Source organism: Grammomys surdaster, unplaced genomic scaffold, assembly GCF_004785775.1.
Source record: "Grammomys surdaster isolate TR1022 unplaced genomic scaffold, NIH_TR_1.0 127, whole genome shotgun sequence".
Classification (NCBI taxonomy): Eukaryota; Metazoa; Chordata; class Mammalia; order Rodentia; family Muridae; genus Grammomys; species Grammomys surdaster.
Window position 1 is genome coordinate 3,675,109 of NW_021604585.1, and position 27,308 is coordinate 3,702,416.

At 40.5% G+C, this 27,308-nt stretch overlaps 1 protein-coding gene across 4 annotated transcripts in view; it reads left to right on the plus strand.

The window, feature by feature from the left end:
* Syt16 (synaptotagmin 16) overlaps window positions 1–27,308 on the plus strand; it is a 239,053-nt gene that overhangs the window by 118,101 nt on the left and 93,644 nt on the right. For 2 of the 4 annotated variants that reach the window (XM_028789662.1, XM_028789669.1), the window contains exon 3: window positions 13,287–14,126. The exons of the other annotated variants lie outside the window; for them this stretch is intronic. In XM_028789662.1, the coding sequence (XP_028645495.1) occupies window positions 13,604–14,126 (523 nt within the window). In that variant the 5' untranslated portion in view covers window positions 13,287–13,603. The remainder of the gene's footprint in view (window positions 1–13,286; window positions 14,127–27,308) is intronic. 4 annotated transcript variants of the gene reach the window in all.

Here is a 27,308-nt window from a genome sequence, read left to right on the forward strand (position 1 = left end):
ACTGTCAGAGGCTGGCTGCTGTGCTTCTACTACTATGTTCATGGACTATCAGAGGCTGGCTGCTGTGCTTCTACTACTTTGCAGAAGAAATGAAAGCATCCATACAAGTCATCACTGTGTATAGATCTAGGAATGGTGCCTCACCTGTCTAGTGCTGCTTAGCGTCGTTTCTTGTTTTTAAATTACTTATTATGGTGCTGGTGATGGAACCCAGCATACACAGGGGCACACTCTAACATCGATGTATATCCCCAATTCTTTCCTAAACCTCTTATTAAAAAAACAACAACAATCAACCAACCAACCAACCAACCAAACAAACAAACAAAAGGACAAACTTGTTTTCATTTTATTACTGTCATGTTTAGGCAGCACTAGTTTTTCACAGGAGTGACTGTGAGGATTATGATTCTGAATAAGGAAAGTATATCATCTCTTTTGTTTTTGTAGAAAATATAGGAATAAGCCTGAGTCCTGAGAAACTCAGTGATGTGACAGACATGGGATCCCAGTGACCACTGTTCTCACTGTGACAGGGCAGAGACTTTTTGCACTGTAAGGACTGCACAGTCCGTAAGGTGAGGCCTTTCACAGATCGGCTGTTAATCTGAGAAAGAGCTCTGAGGCTCTAGTTGAAAATGTTAGTTTTCAAAATCTTAAATCACTACAAGTGGAAAACATAAGAGGCTACAGAAACATGACAAAATGCTAAGTGAAGGAAGCACGTAAAATACATTCTTGTGTTTCTATAGGTGCCTTAGTTAGGGTTTTTATTGCTGTGGTAAAACACTGTGGCCATAAACAACTTTGGTCGGGGGAGTTATTTTAGCTTATAAGTCTCAGGTCATGTGTCATTGGTGAGAAAAGTTGGAGCAGCAACTCAAATAGGGCAGAACCCTAGAGGCAGGAGCTAATGCAGAGGCCACAGAGGGTGGGGCTGACTGCTGTGCTCCCCATGACTTTATATTCATACTGTTTATGTTTTTATAAATTAAAAAAAGTTTCATAATTTTTGATGTTTCCCCTCTCCTAGGTCCTCCAAGAAAACCCCCACCTACGTATCTACTCAATTTTGTGTTCTATCTCTTTCTCACTCTTTAAACAAAACAAAATAAAACAAAACAAAACAAACAACAAGAAACATACCCAAACCCATAAAAACAGAAACTAAAACATACAAGCAAAAGACCAATAAAACAAAGAAAAAAATGTCCAAACAATACAAAATGAGACAAAACTCTACAAAAACACTACTGAGTTTGTTTTGTGTTGGCCAAATACTCCTGGGCATGAAGCCTACCCTGATGTGTGTAATATATCCAGTGAGACTCCATTGGCAAAAACTAATTTTTTCTTTGCCAGCGGATATCCATTGTAGCTTCTTGGGTCTGAGTGGGAGCCTATGTCCACTTCTTTTTCAGTGCTGGGACCTCATTTAGCTTGAATCTTTGTGATCTTCCTTTCTCATGCACCCCAGGACCACTTGTCCAGGGATGGCACCAGCCACAGCAGGCTAGGTCCTCTTGTATCAGTCATTAAGTAAGAAAATGCTCTGCAGGCTGCCTACAGGCTAATCTTATGGAGGCGTTTTCCCAATTAAGATTCCCTCCTCTCAGAGGACTCTAGCTTGTGTCAAGCTAACAAGAAGCTAGCCAGCACAACAACTATATGTATTCAATATTCAAAAATATTGATTGCTTGTTCTGTGACCATCAGGTACTCTGCTGCATGCTGATAACACAACAAAGAAAATATCAGCCAGCCACCAGACTTCATGGAAATTCTAATTTATTAAAGAAAACAAATGTGAAAAGAAATACATACGTCACCAGCAAATGACATTTATATATTATTAAACTGTATATAATGTGTGCTATTAGGAATAAGAAGTATTAATCAATCCTTAAAAATGATCAGTGTTTTTAACCATTAGGGAAATGTAGGTTAAAACTGGATTAGATGCCATCTTACCCCCAGCAGAATAGCTATATCAAGAAAATAAATGAAGAAGGATAGTGAGAATGTGGGGAAAGAGGGACTCGTACACACTGCTGGTGGGAAGGAGAACTGTGTGACTTATCAAAATAGAGGTTCAAAAAAAGTACCCTAAAGTAGACCCAACATATTAGTGAGTTAGACCACTCTTCAGTATACACCCAAAGGACTCCAAAGTTAACATACCTCAGAGACACTTGCATGTCCACATACATTTCTGCATTATGGACAATAGCTAGGAAATAGAATCAGTCCCTCAACAGTCATCTGCTGTTGTGGTTTCTATCACCATAGGTCACTTTTTAAATGTAGATGCTCTTCAGCAGCTATGCATGGATAAAGAAAATGTGGTACACACACATGATGGAATTTATTCACCCATAAAGAAAAGTCATGGCATTAGCATGAAGATCTAGAAATAAATCTATTTAAAGAAATAAGCCAAAGAGGGAGACAGGATCAGGTACGGGAAAAGACAAGAGGGCTAGGAAAATGAATAGAAATATGTAGCAGTAGGGGGTAGAGAATGGGGGAGGGGGGCGACCACTAGAAAGTTCCAGACTCCAGGGAAGCAAGAGGTTCCCAGAACCCAACATGGATCACATTAGTGGAAATATCCAACAGAGGGGAGATAGAACCTGTAGAGACTACCTCCACTAGATAGGCACAGTCCCCAGTTGAGGGATGGGTTTCCCACCCATCTCTAAAATTTTAACCCAAAATTGTTACTGTCTAAAGGAAATGCAGGGCCAAAAAATGGAGCAGAGACTAAAGAAAAGGCCATCCAGAAACTGCCTCTCCTAGGGATCTATCCCATCTGCAGACACCAAACTCCAACACTATTGCTGATGCCAAGAAAAGCTTGCTGAAAGGAGCCTGGTATAGATGCCCCCTGAGAGGCTCTGCCAGCACCTACCAACACAGATGCATATACTCACAGCCAATCATTGGACTGAGCCTGGAGACCCCAATGGAAGAGTTAGGGGAAGGACTGAAGGAGCTGAAGGGGATTGCAACCCTATAGGAAGAACAACAATATCAACTAACAGGACTCCCTACTCCCCAGAGCTCCCAGGGACTAAACCACCAACCAAAGAGTAAACATGGAGGAACCCATGGCTCCAGCTACATATGTAGCAGAGGACTGCCTTATCTGGCATCGGTGGGAGGGGAGACCCTTGGTCCTGTGGAGGCTTGATGCCCTGGCATAGGGGAATGCTAGGGTGGTGAGGCTAGAGTGGGGAGGTGGGTGGGGGAGCATCCTTATAGAGGCAGGGCAGAGGGGGATGGGAGTTTGTAGAGGGGAGACAGGGAGGGGGGCAGCATTTGAAATGTAAATAAATAAACCAATAAAAAAGAGAAAGAAGCCAGACTCAGAAAGGCATATATAGAGTTATAGCTCAGTGGTGGAGCATTGAACTACAGAAAAGTGAATACTACATGTTTCCTTTCATACATACATAGAACCTAGATTTAAAATTACATGTATGTATGTATGTATGTATGTATGTATGTATGTGTAAGTGTGAATATATTTACATATGTGCAGGTCATGTAACTAGATCAAGAGAGAAGAGAATGAGATCTTAAGAGAGGTAGGAAATAGGCTAGTGAAATATACAATGATTTATGAGAGCAGAAGGGGTCAGCCATGTAAGAGAAGGGGACCAGACGGAGGGGACAGGGGGCATGGGAAGGAGTAGTAGGAGAAAAAAAAGTTTATTATTTTTTTTTAAAAAAGAGGTGCTCTGAGAGAGTATTTCAGGATGGCTTAATTTAGTTTGGGTTCAGGGGGAAGGAAAAGAATTCTGAAAAAGTGTAAACTGAGAACTATAAAGAGACCAGTGAGTGCTTTTGGGTGGGACTTGGGGAATCCCAGAGGCAAGAGAACTTCAGCAAAAGAGCCAAAGAATTCCAAGAGGTTGGGCAGGTGTAGACAGGAAGTAGACAGGAAAGGGCTGGAGCACACATGCCCTTCAGAGTCCTCTGGAGTACGTCATGATGGTAAGAATGATGGATGTGTTAGTCAGGGTTCTCTAGAGCAGAGATGACAGAATGGATACAGAAAGAGGCTATATTAGGATGGTTTACAGGCCGTGGGCCAACTACTGCAATGATGGCTGCATAGCAACAGAAGGTCCCTGAATCCAGTGTTCAGTCCACTGTATGTCTCAGGTGTATATCTGGATATCTCAGCTGGTCTTCAGTCTACCCCAGAATCCTGAAGAAGTAGGTTCTAATGCCAGAAAAGGAATGGACTTACCAGTGAGAGTAAGATAAGCAGGCAGAGAGCATCAGCTTCCTTCTTCCATGCTCTTTCTATAGGGTGCCGCCAGGTGTGGTCCAGATTAAAGGTAGTCCTTCCCACCTCAGAAATCTAGATTAAGTGTATCTCCCCACCTTAAAAGCTCTGGATTAAAAGTGGCCTTTCCCACTTTGAATGGTTTAATTAAGAAACAGTCCCTCAGAGGTGTACTCAGCTGCTTGGGTTTTAATTAGTTCCAAGTTGACAACCAAGAATAGCCATCACTATGGGACATCAGTTTAAATGCTAAGCAGTCTCATCCGACATGCATCTTGGAAGCATATTAGAAGTTAGCCGGGGGAAGTGTGTTTAAGTGGATGTGGGCAGCTCCTTGAAGAGGCTGCTAAGTGGAATGGGTGGGTCTCGAGGTGACTTGAATTCCGCTGACACCTGTGTTGCGACCAAGCAACAATAAATAAAGAGCAATAAATTCAAGACAGCAGAATGAGTGAACCTTGGTGGCCAATCATAAATACAGCAGCGGTTGGATGATGGCTAGGCTCCTGGGTATGATGATGACAACCCTGTGAATTTCAAGGAAATACAATTTCATATTTCTCTTATACAAAGTAATCAGCTGTATCAAGCAGTGAGATTCTGAGTGGTCATTTCTCTCTCTAACCACATTTTCATAGGGCTGGCTACTTCTAGAGTTAACAAATACATAATGCTGACATTCTGAGTTTTGCTTTGTTTGTCTCAAGGGGGTTGCAAGTACCAGAGTTTTGTTATTTTTTCCTTATTTTGGAACCTAATGTGTTTTCAAGTGACACAAATGTTTTTCTTCTCTTGGGATAAGACCGATGGTCTTGGTATCTTTATCTGAGGGTTTTTCCTGTTAATTTTTTTCTTTTCCTAATCTTATCACGTTAGTTCTCAATTGTATTGCACCTTACTATGGTTACTATTTGAAATTCCCGACTCTTCTTCACTGGGGACTTGTTGACTTATATATGTCTTGGGATGTGGGTGCCATGCTGATGGAGGAGAGTGTGTGTACATGTGTGTGTGTGTGTGTATGTGTGTGTCTATGTGTACCAAAAGTGTGTCTGGTGACAGCAGAGGTTAGAAGTCAGAAGAGTGTTTGATCCCCTGAAACTGGTATTACAGATGATTGTGAGCCACCATGTGGGTGCTGGGAATCAGACCCAGGCCCTCTGGAAGAGCAGCCAGTGGTCTTAAAAAACTGAGTCGTCTTTTTACCACCAGGCTTTATTGTTAAAAGATAAATATTAATTAAACCTATTAGCCATCCTTAAGATCTTAATATGTGTTTGAAAATGGGTTTCTGTCCAAGAGCAGCAACGGTCTCTTTAGAAAATTGCTGCCGAGGCCGAGTTCAATAGTCCCTCTGGAGCCACAGAGAACCTTTGCCTGTTTGCGTGACAACCAGTGGGTATTCATGGAGCATATTTAAGTTTCTTTAGCTGTAATAGATACTCAGTACTACTCAGTGGACTCATGAAATCTGAGTGTTTAAGGAGTGTCATCACTCTAATGGCGTAAACCTGAGCAGCTTCACAATTCGGTTGAACTAAGTCTAATTTCTTTTACATTGTCCTGCTCAGGCTACAGAAGACATTTATTTGTTCTGTCAAGGTTAGAAGTGGATTTTAATGGAAGCCTTATATGACTTACAGAGCAATGGAAGATATTTTTGCTTTATTACACTTACTTTGGAAAATTAGTTGCAGCAGTTCTCATGTCTTAAATGATTTCCGTTAGTGAAACAGGCTAAGTAGAAATGGAGTGAGGTCAGCCCTCCAAGTCAGGAGCTGGTGAGGGGGCTCAGCAGGTAAAGGGGCTTGCTGGCAAGTCTGATGGCCTGCATTTGATCCCTGGAATTATGTTCTAGAAGGGGAAAACAGACCACTGTAAGCTTTCTCTGACCTCCACAATGCCTTGCCCCCCTAAAGTGAATAAACAAACAATGTAAAAAAATCTCCAACCTCCAAGTCAAACAGACATCAGTTTGAACCCAACATTGGCCATTTCTTAGGAGAATAGTCCCACTTTTAATATTTTAGAATCACCACAGTCTTACTGGCCTTTTATAAAGATTTGGAGTAGTTTGAAATTCAACAGGAGAGAATTGGAACACCATTTCTGTTCTTTAATCCAGATAATTAATATCAGAGCAAGGCACAGATCTTTTCTGAGCCTCAGTGTTTTCATCTGTAAAAGGAGAAAGTTGTCTTTTACATAAGTTTTTATTTATATAAGTTCTCAAAAATATTGTCTGTAACATGTTAGATAACTACTCTTACCTGAGATAATAACATACCAGAAAGATTATACGGGTTCAATATATTTTTACCTTGTGAAACATCCTAAAATTCAGCATAATGAATGCCTGATATTGAGTGCCTGTTACACACTGGATGCTTTCTGTGCACTTTAAAAACATTGCGTAATATAGTTTACAGGGTGAACTGTAGTGTAGGGAGTCATGATCTGTTTATGAATGAGAACATACTGATGCCCAGGTCCACGGTCATGACTTACAATAACTGAGGGGTGGATACAAGGTAGCCTTGCTTTACAATGACTGTAAAAGTCTCTCTCTGTCTCTCTGTCACTCTCTGTCTCTCTGTCCCTGTCTCTCTCTGTCTCTGTCTCTCTGTCTCTCTCTCTCCTTCCCTCACCTCCTCATTTTCTTTCCTTTCTTTCCGACTCATTCTTCTCATCATTAACTGGTGAATATGTATTTTAATTATCGGGAAGTTCTCATTTTGATTTATACCCACTGTTGTCCTTCTTCCCCTGCACCAAAACCAATAGTCAAGGTGGGTCCAAGATCCTGCAATGCCATGTTGTTTCCATATTACTGCATAAAGACTCCTTGATAGCCCTATCTTTGCTGTGTGTGTATGTGTGTGTGTATGTGTATGTGTGTGTTTTGTATGAGTGTGTTTTTATGTGAGTGCCAGTGTACACATAATGTGTCTGTAGGGTAGAGGTTAACATTAAATGTTCTACCTCCATCGCTTTTTACCTTACTCTTGGAAACAGGATCCTTCAGCAAACTTGGATTCACCAGTTTGACTAGGCAGACCAGCAAGTAAGCCCTTTGGATCTTCCTGTCTTTGTCTCCTCAGCTCTGGGATTGCAAATATGTGTTTCTATGCTTGGCAATCTGGTGGGTACTGAATGCATGACCTCCTGCTTGAGCAGCAAGCTCTTTACTGACTAAGCCATGTCTCCTGCCCCAGTAGTCCATCCTTACATTTGTTAAGATGCCAACACACTTTAGACAAATGCTTCAGTGAGTATCTCATTTCAATGGCATGTATTTCTACCCACATAACAAATTTGCTTTTAAAAGAAAACACCTGTGGATGCTTCTGAATCCTGTGAAAGATGGATGGCAGCCCATTTTGTAGTTCTTATTTTCACAGCATGCATTATTCATCTTCTAAACCTTCTTAGGTTTGAATTCAAAATGACTTTCTCCATCAGGCTTGATAATGGTTGACTTAATTAGCTTCAAGGCTAGTGTGTCAATAGTAAATAACTGACATTTTGTAGACAAGGGAAGTTTTTTGACAGCTGCCTGTGAAGAGACACTCTAATAAAATCCAGTGTTCTTGACTTTTTCTTAGATTGCCCTATGAACCATGCTCAAGAGTGAGAAGAGGTTTTTTCCGAGGTGATTTAGCTTTCAAAAAATGCTAAACATCCACGTGTGGTAGAAAGCAGATTTGTAGACAATTTTGACTTAGGATTTGGTTACCTGGAAATTTTACTATTGGCAGCATTTTCTTATCTTTTAGAATGTAGCTTATTACAGCTCATTCTCCAGGTACTCATAAACTTTTAGACTGACACAGGCATGCACACTTTCTACCGTATACTTTTATGGTTTTCTACAAACCGGTGTTTCTTAGATTATAACTATTCCTGCCCCCTGTAAGAAGCTGTCAGTACAAGAAAATGAGGTCAAAATGATTTAACTGACAGCCTTTATTTTTATTTTCTGTACAAAATTGTCTTTGGTGGAGATTTTAAAAAATATTTGAGAAAGCACAGAACTCAATAATTTCATAGTTTTCTCATATGGAAACACAATTCTGTTGTTTTCTGCTTAGTAATCTATTTGAAATGATCATAGTTCAGTTAACCACTCTAACAGTTAAAATAGAATTCTAATTAAAGTTAGGGACTCCTTGGAAATCCACCAATGGCTTTCGTTTTCTCTGTATTTATCAATTGTTACTATGTCTTTCTTAGATTTCTAGATTACTCTAAGTACTTTTAAAGGTAGCAAACCTTTCCAGCCCCCCTCCAATAAGAACTTATGTGTTTTACACACTCACTCAACACACACATACATTTCTGTTTTTTTTATTTTATATTTCTCATAATGATAAACCACCAATAACTAGTTTAATCCGGTATTGAGCCCTTTTAAGACTTTCAGTATATTTTTCTTTCTAATCCAAGGATCTGGACAAAATCTTTGTTTCTTTGTTTTTGTTTATTTCCTTATTAATATTAACTGTCAACTTGTGTCAACTTGACACAGCCTAGAACGACCTGAAAAAGAAGTCTTAATTGAGTAACTGTCTTTATCATGTTGGTTTATGGGTCTGTCTGGAGGCATTATCTTGACTGCTAATTGGTCTAGGAAGCCTTAGCCCAGCATGAGCAGGGGCATTCACTGGGCAGGTGATTCTGGGGCTATACAAGGAAGCTACCTGAGTATGAGCCAGGAAACAGAAATCTGTGGTTTCTGCTTCAGATTTCTACCTTAAGTTCTGATATGACTTCCTTCCATAATGGGTTATTTCCTGAAGGTTTAAAGTTTAAGCTAAATCAACCCTTTTCTGTTTTCTAGTCAAGCTGCTTTTAGATAGAGTATTTTAAAAAAATCATAGTAACATAATCATCTCCCTCTCCCTCTCCCTCTCCCTCTCCCTCTCCCCCTCCTCCTCCCCCCCCCCTCCCTCCTCCCCCCCTCTGTCTCTCACACACACACACACACACACACACACACACACACACACACACACCCTGCCAGAAGCCATGCCATCTCACTAGCTATAAGGAAGTATTCCAAAGAACTAAAACTGTAAGTACAGATTTGCATTACCCTTGGTGTGCCCTCTCAGTCAAGTGGACATTTACTTAATTATATTCCCATGACTTCTTTGTCTGTACTGATATCCTTTTGGCTTTAGGTTTATTTAGTATGAGCAGTATCCAGTATTGCTGACTAGGTAATGTTCTGTGTCCAGACTCAAGTGCTGTTCCTTCTTCAATGTTTCAGAATACAACTCAACATCCCCCCTCCCCTCTATAGGTAGAGATCTGGTCTCTCTTTCATTGTTTCAAGATAATACAATAGTGAATATTAACAAAGATTCAGAACTCATCACTAAATAGGCAGTTCTATTCTCAATGTATCCAGCTCCAGCTACTACGCTCTTTGGCCTATCTGGTATGTTCTTGAATTTTAGAGAAGAAAGGAAGAACTGATGGTGTAAGGGATTTCCATATTACAGATGATAAACGACAGAATCAAGACTATTTGACTTTAAACATTTTAGTACCTTCATCAAGCTTCCCATACATCCACAAACCTACCATCCAGCCACTCATCCATCCATCTATATACATACTCTATTCATCCATTCATCTGCCCACCCATCCCTCACCTAACCAACACCTATCCACTCATCCATCTACCCATACACACATCCATTTATCCATCCATCCATCCATCCATCCATCCATCCATCCATCCATGTACATACCCACCTACTTACCAACTTATCCATCCATCCATCCATCCATCCATCCATCCATCCAAGTACATACCCATCTACTTACCAACTTATCCATCCATCCATCCATCCATCCATCCATCCATCCATCCATCCATCCAAGTACATAACCATCTACTTACCAACTTATCCATCCATCCATCCATCCATCCATCCATCCATCCATCCATCCATCCAAGTACATACCCATCTACTTACCAACTTATCCATCCATCTATCCATCCATCCATCCATCCATCCATCCATCCATCCATCCATCCATCCAGCATGTTCAGAACACCTTCCTGCTTCACGTGGGTTCTGAAGTTGTAACTTATAAAAATACTTCCAAAACTTGTGAAGTACTAACCCATCAGAAGAATATTGACAAATACATGCAATTTTATAACATAAAATCATATTCTAAGTGCACTGAGACCATGTCTTTGGTTATAGATGAAGAATTAACAGATGAAGAAAAACTATTAGAGTTTCAATGAAAAAAAATGAGGCAGGCTGGGTGTGAAGGCATCCTGGGGAAAACAAAAGTCAGAAAAATCAAGGTAATTTGTGGAAATACTCAGAGTATCAGCGTGACTGGCTTATAGGATCTCACAGTGATCCTCACTCTGTGGCAGTTTGTTTGGGGTCAGCCCATACTCAGCTGAACATTCTGTTAGAATGAAAGGTGGAGCTGTATGCACTGTAACAGGAGTAAATGGCTAAAGCCACTGATTTCTCAGAGAGGACTTCCATGTCTCAAACACCCTGAAGCACTGTTGTTTAGGCAAAATACTTTCTGGGTCAAATGTAAAAGGAATGAAGTCATCCCAGCAACGAATACAACCCAAAATGGTGGGTCATTAAATTGAGTGGAACAAATGCTGACAGCAAAATGTCCTAAATAGAAAATTTGTAGAATAACACCATTTAAGAGCTTCACAACAGAGCTTTGAGTAGGTTTTATTTATTAACTTTAACAAAATTATTGTGTAAGTAATTATTACCAAGCACTGTTCTAGGCATGATTCTAGTGAAATTTGTGAATTTATTGACTAGGGATTTGTTTACAGTGTGTTCAACACATGTCTAGGCACTGAAATAGACAGAACAAAGCAGATGCCTTCATTCTCCATGGAGCCTCTGTTCCAGGGGTGAAGAGGCAGTAACCCCAAATGTGGGGAACAGAGGGTTTGATGGAAGAGACTGAATGATATGGGCAGGTGGCATGAAAGAACAGGATCATGGGAAAGGTGATGGCTCACAGAATGAAGGCTTATGGGAGATTGGTTAGAAGGAACAGAAAGGGAGGGGGTTAAAGAGAGAGACTCACAGTCATGAGGTCTTGTGACCCAAGAGATGAATCCCCACAGCAAAGTGACATACTGGATTTGAAATAACTGAATTTAGGATTTTGGTGGCACAGTAATGTGTAGCATATAGGTATTTGCTTATATCAGTATTCTGTTGTTGTTGCTTTATAAAAATCTGCCTTCAGTAGGGATTTGGCCTTCCGGGGAAAATAACGGAAACACAGAGGTTTTAGCTAGGCTTGTTTTTGCAGCCAGCCTAGACCTTTCTGTGTTGTGTTATTTTGTTAGATGACTCAGAGCTACCAAAGTTTGCATGACGCTGACTTGTGTCTGTGAGAAGAGTAAGGAGAGAGCGAGCTAAGGGCTGGAGATGGGTATTTTGGGTTTATAAAAGTTTAAAATTAAAACAGAGTTGAACCTGGGGTGTAGTTTGTTAGCCATGCTCCCTGGAATACAGAAGCCCTGGGTTTGGTCCCCAGCACTGTATATCTGTAATCTTAGCACTCAGGATATAAAGGCATAAGGATCATAAGTTCAAGGTCATCTTTGGCTATTTTGCAAGTTGAAGATCAGCCCAGGTACATGAAACCATCTCAAACCAGCCGACTACCCAATAGATCAGCCGATCAATCCAAAGAAACCAAAACCAAAGAAACAGAAGTAGGGATGGGCCAGACTTCCCCGCAGGTGAGTATGATTGGAGATGAGAAGAAGCAATGGAACACTGAGTGTTTGCAAGTATACTGTTAGAGGGAGACAAGCACTACAAAGTGACACATGAATTATTCGGTTTAAGAGGAGAATGCAGAGCATCCAGTTCCTCTTTAGCTGAAATGCAAGTTCTACAAGGACAGAGGCCTCAGGGTTACCTGATGCCTGGCATTATGCCTAGTACTTAATAGGTACTTAGTATTTCTTATTTGTTTACTGAGTGAATCAATGCACCTATGAGTCACCAATGAGAATTTTTAAAAGAGAATATAAGGAGTTGTACTAAAGGCCAAGAGCAAGAGGGTTGAAGCTTCAGGAATGGCATGATTCTGAGGGGGATATTGCTATCATAGAAACAAATAATAACACTTATCCTACACTGGGATAGTAATGGGATACCGATATTTATGCATATATGTAAATCTGCCTAGGTTTGTGTTTGCATATTACTATAAAAACATAGGCATATTCTTTTTGATCATTACCCTGCCCTGCTGGTTTATGGATGTCCAGGAGCAACTTCTTTCAGAGTATGAATTTTATAGAATGTTTTAGAAGACATACAAGTTGCAGAGGGCTAACTTAAGGAGATAGGGACACAGACAAAGGCAGAAGATACCAAGAAGCTGGATGATCCATTTGCCATGCACACATTTTCAGTGATTTCTCCCCAAGAATAGACACCATTTCTAGAGATTGCATAAAACTGTAAAACTCTATTTTTAAGATTTGTTGGAAGCTTTTAAATTCCAGACACATATTTCCTTTGAGAGGATAAACCTTTGTGTCTCAAAACAGAGATGCCTGTTCGTTAGCTCTCTGGGGTCTGCATGTTTGTGCAGGAAACCTCCAGTTTTTCTTGCATTTTGAAGTGTCATGCCTAACTGGCTGTTCCCATGGATTCCTTTAGTCTTCTCACACTGTTAAGCTGGTCTATGGGGAGCAGACTTCTCTCAGTCCACATGACTAGAATCCGTTATTGCTAATGGAAATTGTGCATGAGTGTGAGGAGGTATACAAACGTGGCTAGAACCCACATTTAGATTTTCAAGGTCATTTTTATTTAGCCATCATGAGAGTTCAGTATAATCTCTCTCTGTCCTCCAAATGCTGCTTGACATTGATTACAGGTATCTGGTGATGGGTCTGCAGTTGTGAGACTTTAACAGGTGTAAGCATGTCTTTCCTCTGTTTCAGCTGAGAAGTGTTGAGACTGAAATGGTCACAGCCATTAAGAGACCACCCTGTCAAACACAGTTGCTCTGTTCCCTGCAAAGACCTACTCCATAGACCTTGGTGCAAGAACCAGCATGCTGCCTGGTTTTACTTACTGCCAACGGTGCTTTCGTACTGCACATGTTTTCTTTATGTGTATATTAATAAAGTTTTGCCTGTTATAAAAAAAAGAGAGACCTCCAGTTAAATTTCTCATCATGCTCGTTCTGTATTTCGCATAAGTTCCGAGTTCTGAGGAACCAAATAAGCAGACTCTGGAGACAACAAGGTAGTTGATCATGGTGTTGACTATGGCGTCTCAGGATGTCCAGAACTTCTTCCAACCTTTGTCTTCCTGGCTATCCCGAGTTTATGAAGCTCTCCAGCAAGTCGGGGATGCGTTATCTGCTTCACTGGTTTTTCTTAGCAAACACGATTCAGCACTGAGTGATAAGCCAGAGCAGGACTTAGATGCTATTCAGATTCAGGAAACTTGCTTGGAAGATGATGAACAGGACAACAATGGGAGTCCAGAGGAGGCAAACTCCCTGTTTCTTGAAGAGGACCATTTCTCATGCTCTAATAGTGATCTGCAGGACTCTGTCCAAACAGCAAGCCCCAGACTTGGTCAGCAAGTCAAAGACTCAAGCTCTATAATACCCCAGTGGCCCAATAAGATCCCAGGGGGCCTGAAGCCACAACATGAGCTTTCTTCTATCTCCGAGGAAGAACATCACTCTGAGAGGCAGAGATGTGCTCTTCAGCATGGCTCTGAAGCCCAGTTCCCTGGCACTTTAGAAAAAGTTAATGGAAGAAAGCAAGGTAAGCTGGTCAGTCCCATTGTTCCTGTGCTCCTCCAGACGCCTTGTGGAGTTCTGCTTTGATTTAAGTATTGATTGTAAGCATTGATTTTACCTTTTCTTTGCTACTTACACATCCCCTCATCCTAGCTTCTGATTGAGAGATACAGTCCATCGGAATGTTTTTGTTCTGTGAAGCCTTACAAGATCCATGTTTGGGCTTCATCTTTCAAAATAATAGTTCTGAGCAAGTGGGAAGCTTAAAATGAATCTGAGGGTTCTGTTTGAGAAGTCCCTGTGCACATGCCATGGTTTTTAAAATATCTTTTAAAATGTTCTTTTCCCCACCCCCTCCCCTCTAGGTTAGGAATTTCTAGATGTTACTATATTATTCAGTGTGAGATCCTGTGCAAACAGCCATACTTGTTGCAGAATTTGTAGTTGATAACACTCCAAGAATGCTTCTCACAGCATCTGACTGGGGTGGCGTGTGAGATGCCAGTAGATGGGAGATCTTTGAAATCGGATGCTTTCATTTGATGTTAGCCTGGAACGATAAGGGCATAGTGAATAAGAGCTGCCCATGACACTTTATTTAGTCAGAACTGAGCACAGAGATGGGCTTTAATAAAAGAGCCGTGGATATAATACAAATGCAATTAACTCTGGGAAGGATACAGGGATATGTTTCAGCATAAATTTTTCATGGCTGTAATCTTCTAACAGGGAGAGTAGTCCCAAAGACAGAGGCAAATGGTAGGCTGAGGTGAGGGGATGGAATATGTATGTCATGTGTGTATGCACATAGTCCATACATGTTAGTAGGTTATCCACACCCGGAAAAGTCATTAATTCCTTTCTTGTTGGAGGGAGCCAACATTTTTAGGATACCATATTGTCTCTTTATTTTCAATGATTCTTCCTAGTGTCGCCTTTTAGGTAAAAGTCTTGCTAGACACATGGGATCTTGGTGGATAAGGAAACAAAGTCTCTTATTCTTTTTACGACACCTTTTTTTTCTCACTGCATGAGCATGTGTGGATATGTATTGTTATGTGTATGTGTGCTTGTGCATGTGAACACGTCCAAACAGATGTGTACTGTTATGTGTGTGTGTGCTTGTGCATGTGAATACGTCCAAACAGAGTGCTTTCCTCAGTTGCTCTCCATGTGTTTTGAAGCAGGGTCTCTCACTGAACCTGGGGCTTGTCTATTTAGCTAGACTAGCTGATCAGCAAATCCTGTCATTGCTGGCCCCAATACGAGGGTTATAAATACACACCTAACCTAGCCTTTTTACACGTGTTGGTTCTGGGAATCCAGACTCAGGTCATCAGACTTCCATAGCAAGCACTTTAAAGGCTAAGCTCCGCCCCCACCCATACAATGCTTTCTTAATTCTTATTGATTGAAATCCTGGAATGAGTTGGTGAAATCAGGCAGACAAGCCACTGTTTTGAGTCTTTTAAAGTTATCTGTAATATAGTTGGTAGAATTTTAGATTCAAGTTGAAATTTTATTCTGATTTTAGAGAATTCTTGCTTAATTTACGGTGTTTAAAATTTACATGGATTTGCCTTAATAGATGCCAGGCAGTGATTTTTTTTGATTAATTTTTGTAACCGTAAAATATGAATGTAAACATTAATTAGGCCAAACCTTCAAGTCAGACAACAGAGGCTATGGTGTAGCTTCTTGTCTATACCAGCCATGGTGAGTGTCACTTTAGCTGTGATACGGTAGGACTTGGCAGAAGGAGAACGAATCCTTCTGAGGTAGGGTCACTCTTAGTACGGTGCAGAACATTGCCTTCGCTCCACCAATGGGAAGACAGAGTTTAGGTGTTCTGATCTTAGAGCATACTTCTTTATTCCCTATTAGTAACATGATTTTCAGAAGATGAAACTTACCTTAGCCTGTCTACTACTGTTTTGTTACTCTTTAGAGTATCTTGTAACCACTGCCTCAAGCAAGGTACAGAACAGTTTCATTATCTCAAAGAATTCCTGGGCTTCTTTCTGTTGGCAGTCCTCACATCTCCCTCCACATTGTGGTGAACACGAGTTGATACATTTTTCTGTATCATTATATGTGCAAGCACATAGTCCATACATATCAGTAGATTATTCATACCCAGACAAAGTCATTAATTCCTTCCTTGTTGGAGGGAGCCAACATTTCTAGTATACCATATTGATACCATGGTATGAAAAAAATCTATTTTCAATGAAAGAAAATAAATTTGTATTACAATTACTGTTGCTGTTAGTGGTTTTAGAATGTCATCTAAGTGAAAAGATGGAGTTTGTGTCCTTTCAAATCTAGCTTTCTTCACTTATTGTAACACTTCTCAGCTTTGCCCATCTTATGGGCTATTTATGTTGCTGAAACCCTGTCCCATTGGAAGCATGCACTAGTTTGTTAATTGGTTTGTCTACCGAGGGATAGTTCACTTGTCCCTACTTTTACTTCCCTCCAAGAATCAAGTTTATCTGTCCTTTTTCTTGTCTGGTCCTGTTGGATCTTCTCTCTGTGACCAGATTAAACTAGAATGCTGAGAGAGCACATTCTTAGTCTTCCACTTGGCGGAAAGCTTTTACGACTACTTCACGGGCTAAACAGGTTAAAGAAGGTCCTCTGCACCAATTGGCTGGATGTTTGTCAAAAGAGAATATTGAGGTTAAACAATTTTTTTTTTTGGTCATACGAATATCCACGAGAGCCTTCTTGTTTGCCACGTTGCAGCAGGTCGCACTGATCGGCTTTTTTGAGATGTTTAAGTAGTCCAAGGTAGCGTGTAGAAAATCCTTCCTGTCAGGCCGTGTTGCTGCTTTCAGACATTGATGAACGTGGCTGGCTGGTGTTTTGCTGAGGACCTTTCCATGGGTTGTTGTCAGGGATTTTGATGCGAACCTGTCTTTCGTGGTGCTGTGGATGAAACCCAGATCCTTGGACGTAATCTGCCTGCACTCCTTCCTCCCCCTGAATTCTGTATTACTAAGTATGAGTTGTTGCTGTTGTTTTTGATTAACCTATAAATAATTCAACAAATACCTCTTTAAAACCAAGCAGGCGACTTGTTGTTGCCAGGTGCTTGCAGAAATGAAAAGAAAATTCTTCACCCTCTGGGTTTGCAGTTAAAATGAGAAGCAGGCGTAGACACGGACATGCACGCAGCTGTATGAAGACACAGTGAGAATGTACACAGAGACTCAAATGTGCTTTGGAGCTAGGTGGCAGGAAGAACAAATGTTAGTCCTGCCTGTGGGGGTGGGGGTGGGGTGTGTGGTCTGAGAAGGGCACATTTACTAAGGGAAGTCACAGTGGAAGACATGGACGGCAAGGTGAGTGTTTTCAACAGTGGTGGAAGACAACAGGCTGTGCACACAAGCAGTGACAAGATCAGTATAGCAAGGACTTAAAGCCCAGGGCAGAGGGATGGAGCTGCGTGGGATTTCTCAGGGCTGGAATGAAAGCTCAGCAGTGCACCATGGTCAGACACTCTGAAAACACTTTTCATTAATACTGCAGAAGGTGTCTGATCCATGACATGTTTTCTAGCTAAGGTGTGGGAGCTACGGTGACAACTTTAAACCAGTACCATTTTTTTTCTTTTATTGACAATAAAATTTTTTTTATACAATATACTCTATTTATCATCTTGTTTCCCCTACACCTACTATTTCTTCCCCACCTCCCTTCCCATCTGGATCCACAAGCAGGTATCTAAGGAATTATAATAAAATGAGATAAGATAAACAAAAAGAAAACAAATCAGAATATGACAAAATGATCAAACAAACAACAACAACAACAACAACAAAAACAAAAAGAGCCAAATAAAAAACACAAGTTATATATATATATATATAGATGCAGAAATACATGCATCTGAACATTCAGGAATCCCATAAAAACCACAAACTGGAAGCTCTAATATACATGCAAAGGACCTGTAAGATAGAATAAAACAAAATAAAACAAAGCAAAAAACAAAAAACAAAGCAGACAAACAAAAAAATCTCCTCCCTTGATGTAACATTAAATGAGACAAAGAACCTCCAAAGATGACATTAGTTTTGTTTTGGCCATCTACTGCTGGGTATGGGGACTGCCTTTAAGAGTAGTTTCTTTCTCCAGTGAAACTCCCCAGGAGAAAACTAATTTTTTCATTTGCAAGTGGCTATCAATTGGAGATAGCTTCTGGCCTAGGGTTGGAATGTATGTCCCCACGTCTCATTTCAGCTCTAGGATCCCATCTGGTAGAGATCCACCCAGGCCTTGTACGTACTGGCACAGTCTCTGTAAGTTCTTATGGGCAGTGATCCTGTTGGTCTAGAAGTTCTTGATTCCTTAGTACCTTCCATCCCCTCTGGCTCTTAAATCTTTCTGCCCTTCTTCTGCAGAGTTCCCTGAGCCCTGAGAGGAGGGATGTGATGAAGACATCCTTTATTGTTGTAAGGTCTCTCACTCTCTGTCACTCTCTTGACTGTGGTTCTCTGTATTTGTCCCCGTCTGCTGCACGAGAAAGGATCTTTGATGATAGCTGAGCAAAGCACTGATCTGTGAGTACTTTGTCATAATGAGCAGAGTGTCATTAGGAGTCATTTTATTGCTATGTTCCTTTAGCAAAACAGATGTATTTAGATCTCTCTGATGTCCCTGGGTTATCTAGTCTCAGAGTCTTAGCAAGCATTGGGTATATGTTTCATCTCATGGAATGGGCCTTAACTTGAACCAGATGTTGGTTGCTTACTCCCACAAGCTTTGTGCTACTATTGCATAAGGACAGTTTTTAGGCAGTCACTTTTATAGATCCAATGGTTTGTAGCAGGTTTGGGTTTACCTTTCTCTTTTGGTATAATACAGAGTATCTTCCAGTATCATGAACATTAGTGTGCAGGGGTGAAGGTTCTAGGTAGGTACCAGTTTGACTTCTCCATGTTCAATGACTTGTAGAGGTGTTTCAACAGACATTCTTTATATGTCATTGATTTTAGTATGTGTGTAATGCTAACTTCACAAAATGAATTCAGAAGTGTTTGTCTTCCTTGTCATCCAGAAAATTTGTGTAGATTTGTTATTTATTAGTGCCTAATAGATTTTTTTTTTTACCAAGGGCTTTTTTTTAAGTGTGTATGTGTGTGAGGGGCAAATAGAGAGAGAGAGAGAAATAGAGAGAAGGAGGGGGAGAGAGAACATGAGAGACCAAGCATGAAGTCAGAGAATAACGTGGGGGATTCTATCTTTCCTCTGTGTGGGTCCCAGGGATGGAACTTAGATTATCATGGTGGGTAACAAGCACTTCCCCACTAAGCCATCTCATGGGCTTCTAATTAAGGGTTTTGAGGGTTTGAATTTTTGTGTTGGGAAGGTTTGGAATAAGAATTTAATTAATAGATGTCTTGATTTTCTTTTGAAGTGATTTTTTGGCATTTTGTGTTTTTCAAGGATATTTCCATTAATACTATTGAATTTATTTCATGCTATTTCTTGATTATCTAATGTTTTTAGGTTTTAAATTGACATTTGAAGATATTTTTGCTTTAGTCTGCCTGTGAAGAGAATTGTCTGTCAATCTGTCTATATTTTCTGCAAGAAACTACCTTATATTTTTATTAATTTTCCCTTCATTTCTGGTTCTTAATTTCATTGGTTTCTGTTATTCTTGTTACTTCCTTCTTTCTTTGGATATATATATTTTTACTTGAATGCAACTTAAGATATAAATTCCCCTCTAAGCAATACATTATCTGCATTCAACAAATATAAATGTGTTGTTTCTGGTTTCATTATCATTCAAACTAGTTTATAATGCACCCTCTTACTTATTCATATGGTGGTTATTTAAAACTATATTGGTTAGATTCCAAACACTGAAGATTCCAGGTATTTTTTTGTGGTTGATTTCTAGCTCAATCACATAATAGCCTGAATTTATATTTTTTATTACTTAAGTTTTAAAAAGTTAACATTTGTGGTTGGATATTCACCTCTCTGGGGAAAAACCATTCAGATTTGTTCTGCTAATCACATAATAGCCTGAATTTATATTTTTTATTACTTAAGTTTTAAAAAGTTAACATTTGTGGTTGGATATTCACCTCTCTGGGGAAAAACCATTCAGATTTGTTCTGCTAACCTGAGTGTGTGTTTACTTGTAGACTATTTTGTGTATACTTGAAGAGACAGTATTCTGTGTGCTCAGTATAATATATAAACACAACTATATAATAAAATAAAATAAAATAATGTAATATATAATTGAGCTAAGTTGACTGAGGTGCATTATCACATTTTCTAATACTTGTTTAATCTGTTGATTTTTTTGGGGGGGCAGGGTATTGCTTTGTTTGATTGACTAGTGAAAGAGAGATCTGGGAGTCTGAAACTCACCTTGTTGACTTGGCAAATTCTCATCTCCATTTCTGTCTGTTTTTTTTTTCTATTGCAGTCTGAAGCTCTGTTGTTAGTACAGAAGATACATCTTAGAAATGTGTCTTTAGAATCTAAAGTGCCTCTGTAGTGTGGTTTTTCATAGTCCAACTATTGTAATCAAATAATATTTGAGCTAGAGATCTTGATCATTTGTATCTTAATACAGTGTTTTTTTTTTAAATTTCTCACATAATTTATGAGTAAGGATGAAACATGGTATATGGGGAAGGAAAACAGACCAGGCTGCCTAATGCTAGGCCCTTACTATAAGGGTGTTTCAGAGTTGTTCAGAACTCAAGCTGGGTTTTCATTTGGTATCCACTTTGGTGTCAACTTTAGTAAAGGAGGCCTTAAATCCTTCAATTTGTGCCTTAAAAAAAATTCCCCAAACCAAAAAAACAAAAACCAGGAGTGAAGACTTGTTTGCTAGAGGGTTTTGTTAAAGCTGAGTCTGTGGTCAGGCTTCTTTTCCTGGGTTCCATGTGGGTCTCTGTGTTGCCTTTCCCACAGTAGTCTCTCTGTCTTCACTTAGCATCTGCTGCTGTGCCGGCTGGAGTTCTGGAGCTGCTCCAGCCTCAGGCAGGCTCTGTGTTTCTATGTCTGGCGCTCAGGACCTTCTGATTATCTTATCTCTCATCCTGCTGTTGGGAATGTCTTTCACAGTCCCACCCCCACACCTTCTTTCTGCCCTTCCCCAGAAGTTTGTAATCCTGAACTATCTATTGACCTTCATGTGTCTCTCCCTGTGGTCTAAGGACACCAGGGTCTGCTGTTCCTTTTAGAGGGACAGTGGACTTTTATAGATTTTTATGCACAGTGGACATTCCCTAGCACTGCACATTTCCCTGTTCCCTATGACCGAATACTGACCATCACCTTCTTTGTCCCTGCTCTGTTCCAGTCTTTCTTGTGAGTGTCTGGTGCACTCTGAGAAGAGCTTCTAAATAGATTCGCATTCTTGCATGCCGGTTATTCCCATGAATTCTCTCTCCATGTGGTAGTCTACACCTGACCTCTAGAAATCAGCTAGAAATATGAGCTTGGTTCTCCTCACCAGCTGACCGAGCATCTGCTGAGCTAACAAGGATGGATGAGAAAGTTGTCTCCTCTTAAGTGTTAAATTAGTTAATTGCTTTATGACCTCTTCTTTCTGCTTACTTTAATCAAAGTTATCATTTTATAGATATCTGGATTATTATTATTTAAAGGGAGACACATTATTTCCAGCATTCCAACCTCCTTCTTAAGCAGAAGATAAAACTTCAAGGTGGTGTGTGGACACTGCATCCTCTTCTTACTAAGTTGAGTAAGGTGTTTGAATGGAGGGATAAATGAATGAGGAGCTGGTATCTCATTGAAGAGTTCTGAAAACTCATGGGAAGCACATCTAGCTAGTCCTGTTGACATGCTTGTGAAAAGTTACAGTCACACATATCATAACTTCTGAGATCATCTTGTCAGAGGTGAGCAATGAGAAATCTGAAGACCAGGGTTGTGAACTTCAAGGGTGAGTCAGAGTGATGGACAGAGGCAAAAAGGTCCTCCAAAGGTAGGAAACCAAAAACGTTTGTGGATGTTAACATGTCAACAGGCTGACAGATCATGGGGGCAGAGTTCAGATCCTTATGACTTTTGTGCTGAGAGTTTGGCCTCCTACAAGCAGCTGAGAGTTAACAAAGAAGTCCTGAGAGTGATACCAGAAAGTTCTGTTTTAGAATAGCTCTAAGAGCAGGCCTGGAACTAAGTTGGAGGGAGCAGTATATGCTAGGAAGGAACCTGTGTAACTCAGCATGAATGTGTGACAATAGAGAGCTGCCAGTGTGCTGCCATTGCTCCACCAAGAAGGCATTTAATAAAGGAAGTCTTTGGTATGGCTCTGGAGTTCTGTGGACAGTCTTCCTACTAGAGATAGAAGTCCAGGTCCTACACACCTGAAGGTGCGATGCTAAGGAATTCCGTATTGGAGGAGAGCCAACATCTGTAGGTACCAAACACAAAAGAAAGAGAAGAAAACAGACCTATACAGGGAGAGGGAGAGGGAGAGGGAGAGGGAGAGGGAGAGGGAGAGAGAGAGGAGACGGAGGGGTGGGGTCCATCTTCTTCCCTTTCTTTTGTGTTTGGTGCCTACAGATGTCTACTGTAGTTGGAAGAAGAAATGGGGAAAACTAGATTTCTTCTTTCTTCCTTCCTGTAAAGGGAAGCCTTCAAATTCAACCTTAACATCATTCTGACATTGAATCTCATCTACCCCTTTCTGTTTCACAGGAAGCAAAGAGCCATAGGAGATACAGGAGGGCTCCATGCCTGTGGAGGTAGAGGATGGGTATCTGTAAAGAGAGGTGTTCTACCTTGGCTTCTCTTAATCACATGAGCATTCGACGCTCTGCCACACACAGAGGGCTGTGGAGAACTGACAGGCACAAATGAGACAAGCCACAGGCTCTTCCTTAGCTTCTTCCAAAGCTGTGTTGTTTGTCTAATCTGTTCCCAAGGACCCAAAATTGTTTTCAAAACTCTGGATCTTGAGTATGAGGTGACTGGGTTTGTAACATGGCCTTTGAGTGAGACAGTTTTGTTATACCAGATTACTCATGACTATAGAAGGAAGATCAGCACTAAGTTGCCTCCAGGGACCCTGTACTTTTCCCCATTTCCCTGTGGTGAAATGACCTATGTATTTGCTCCAATTGTTTTTTAGCCAGGGAACAAATGCTCTTGTTTGTCTTTAATCAGAATAAACACTCAGCAACACAAAGATGAGTGACCAGATACACACACACATACACACACACACACGTATGTATGTATGTATGTATGTATGTATGTATGTATGTATGTATAGCTATGAGTTAATATCTTAAAGACTCTTCCTGTGCTTATTTTCCCCTGACACCCAGGGGTAGTGTAAGCCATTCTGCTGAAGAGACATTTGCAAAGAGGCGAGGAAGAGCAGCCTCTTAATCTGTGATTTCTGTGCACTTTCTGAAAAGCCTTATCAGGCTCGCTTTTCCCGTTTAATCTTGAGTTCTTTTCATAATGTCGGATCTTGATTTTATGTTCCTTAATGTGCCATATTTTTCTGCACAATAGATTTTAAGCTAAATTGGCCCAAAACAAGAGGGATGCTGAATGCTTTTTGTAACCATGGAAACATTTCTGGGCACTTACTGAGGACCTGGCTGCCAGTAGTAAATGTAACAGAGAAAATAGACACGCTTCATTTAGCAGTTGCTGATGATTAAGAGGCAGAGAGACTACTTACAGTGACATCCCAAGATAGGCCTTTTGGTTTAAAGTCCCAGATCCAAACACTAACTTCCCACCAGAGAAGCAGCTGTGACACCCTTGATATGTCATGGGTAGGAGTTCTAATCACGTTTGAAAATCAACTTGGTTTTCAGATTTTCACTTGAGGTTTTTTTTTTTTTTTTCCTTGTGGCTTTTTTTTTAAACCACATATATTTGTTTCCAAGAAATATGCTTGCTATTTCCTGAAATAGCCTGCTAATGGAATTAATGTGTTTCAAGTCCACTGCCATATAGAACTTTAGAAAAAATCTTCGGAAAGATGGAATGTATTTAAAAGAGAGAACAGCAGGCTTTGAGAGCATGGTGACATCATTTGACTTTCTAGCCAGGTCTCTGTAGTAGGATGTCTTAGTTGGGGTTTCCATTGCTGTAAAGAGACACCATGATCAAGCAACTCTTATAAAGGACAACATTTCATTGGGCCTGGCTTACTGGTTCTGAGGTTCAGTCCATTATCATCATGGCAGGAAGTATTGCAGCTTCCAGGTAGGCATGGCGATGGAGGAGCTGAGAGTTCTGTATCTTGATTTAACTTCAATTTCTAATTGGCTTCAATTTCTGACTGGCTTCTAGGCAACTAGGAAGAAGGTCTCTCAAAGCCCAACCCGACAGTGACACACTTCCTCCAACAAGGCTACACCTATTTCAACAAGGCCACACCTCCTAATAGTGCCACTCTCTGGGTCAAGCATATTCAAACCACCACATTCCATTCCTTGATCCCCATAGGCTTGTTCAAACACATTTGTCTATGGGAACCATAACTAAATATAACATAATGCAAAATACAAATATTCTAACTTCAAAAGTCCCCATAGTCTATAGCAGTCTCAACAATGTTAAAAATCCAAAGTTCAAAGTCTTTTCTGAGATTCATTCAATCATTTAATTGTAATCCCCTATAAAGTCAAAATCAAAAAGCCGATAACACACCTCCAATATCACAGGATATATATTACGATTCCAAAACATCATAGTGAGGAAATGCTAGATCAAACAAGACCAAAAACCAGCTGGGCAAACTTTAAATTCTGCAACTCCATGTCTGTTGTAAAGCTCTCTTCAGATCTCCAACTCCTTTCATCTTTGTTGACTACAACAAACTTCTTTCTCCTGGGCTGGTTCCACTCCTTGTTAGAAGCATTCTGAGGCAGGTATCCCACAGCTCTGGCATCTCTAACATCTTGGGGGTCTCCAAGGTAACTTCATTGTTACAGTTGCTTGTTTCAATGTCTGAGATCCACACATGCTCTTTTTAAGGGCTTGGGTCACATCTTCCTCTGCCCTCTGTAGCACTCTAAGCTTAGGTTGACTCCATTCTATTGTTTCTGCTGTTCTTGGTGGTCATCCAATGGTACATGCAACACACTGGGCTTTTTCACTGCTACTAGGCTTTACCCATAGCCTCTCATAGGCTCTCTTTATGGTGCCAAGCCTCAACTTTTTTGCATGACTCCTTCAGTGCTGGACCATCAACTGCAATTGAATCTGCACCTTTACCAATGGTCTTCCATGGCCTCTCACAGTGCCAAGCCTCAGCTGCTCTGCATGACCCCTTCATGCCTTCAAAACCAGTACCACCTGGGTGATTCTTACACGTTACCAAGTCCAGCTGCACCATGAGGTGCAACTTTTGTTATCTATGGAACACAGTTTCTTTGTTCCTTAGAAAACACTTCCCAGAAGATTTCGCCTCAGTGATGCTGGTCTCTTCTTAATCACCACTAATTTCTTAGCTCCAGCTCACCAGCATCAGTTGTCCCAGTAGTCCCTTTATTCTTGACTCTAAGCCAGAGCCACATGGCAGAAGCTGCCAAGTTCTGTTGTTTGCTGGGGCTGGAACCTAGCCCCCTTCTATTACATTATTATCACCAGCTTTCTTTTTTTGTTTTCCAATTCCTTCACTGCCTAAGCTTGCCTGTCCTTGAACTTGCTCTGTAGATTGACCTTGAACTCAGAGATCTGCATGGCCTTGTCTCCTGAATGCTGGGATTCAAGGTGTGTACCACCACACCCGGACTTAGGCTTTTCTTCACCTAGAACTTGCTCTGTCCCAAGCTGGCTTTGAACTCAGAGATCTGCTTGCCTTTGTCTCCTGGGATTAAAGGTGTCTACCACCATGCTTATTTTTTTTTTAAGGAATGGATTAGAGGAATATTAAAACAAATTACAACTCAAATTAAGCTTCAACTCTATTTTATCAGTTTCCAAGGGTTCACAGATTCTTTTGTAGTTGTGGAATCAGTTAATAAAAACTATTCAGAAGAATTCTTTGCTCTGGTAATATAGCCAGGAGTTTATCTTATTTCCAGTTAGCTAATCTAAAGGAGGGGGCACTGAGGCCAGGCAGGAACCAATGGCTTCCTGAAAAGCATGTCTTCACGCTGAGGAAGTATCATGCTTTGTGTTGTTTAGAGCTGCAGTAGCATGGCTATATGATGCACACTCTTCCTCCTCTCAGTCAGTGTCTTTTCTGTAACATGTCCCTTCCTTTCCCTACTGAGACCCCTTCAGATCCACTCCTGAGAGTCTTAGTTCAGTAGAAGAGCCCTACAGTGGGAAGAGTATCTGCACTGTGATTTAAGCTGTACCTCTCTCTGGACTTCTGCTGGTTATGCCAAGGGGAAGTCTGGGTCCCTGCTAATGGAGTTCTGAGTGCCCTTTATATTTCTTAGCCTTTAAACGCGTTTGTGAAACATTTCAAAAGCATAGAAAAATATAGAGGAATATCACAAATCTGTCTCAAGACTTGGCCATGTCTTAACATTTTGCTATATTTAATTCAGATTTATTATAAAGAAGCCATCTAGGCCAGATGGAAAGAAAGTCCCCCAAGATCCTCTTTGCTTTTTTACTGTTTTCTACTCACTAGAGGTGGAACAAATCTATATTTGGAGGTTATGATTCCAACCGTGTCTTTATTCTTTTGCTTACAAGCATGTGTATCTATAAACTATACACGCTTTTTGGGATGCTTTTTTGGGATGGAGATGAGAGGACAACCTCCGGTGCTATCCCCAGGAATATTACCTACCTCCTTGGAGACATAGCTTCTCACTGGTCTGGAGCTTTTCAAGGAGGCCAGGCTGGCTACCTAATGAACCCCAGGGTTTTCTCTGTGTTTGTGCTGGGATGCCACAACATCTGGTGCAACACAATGTTTTATGTTTCTAAAGTTTATACAAATGATTTAATATTAAACATATCTTAAAACTCATTTTATCCTCCCATTAAATGTTATGTTTTGAGTTATATGGGTATGTACGGTTGGCTGATGTCACCTGATTTTGTAGTATTAGTTAACAGCTCATCAAACTATTCTTCACCCCTTGCTAGGATTGCTAATAGTTCACTAACACGAATATCTCTGTGAACTCGAGTTGATTTTTATGGAGACCCAATCCTAGTTTCACTCTTTCTTAAACTAGGACATTTCTTCCTTGGCTGAGGTTCCCTG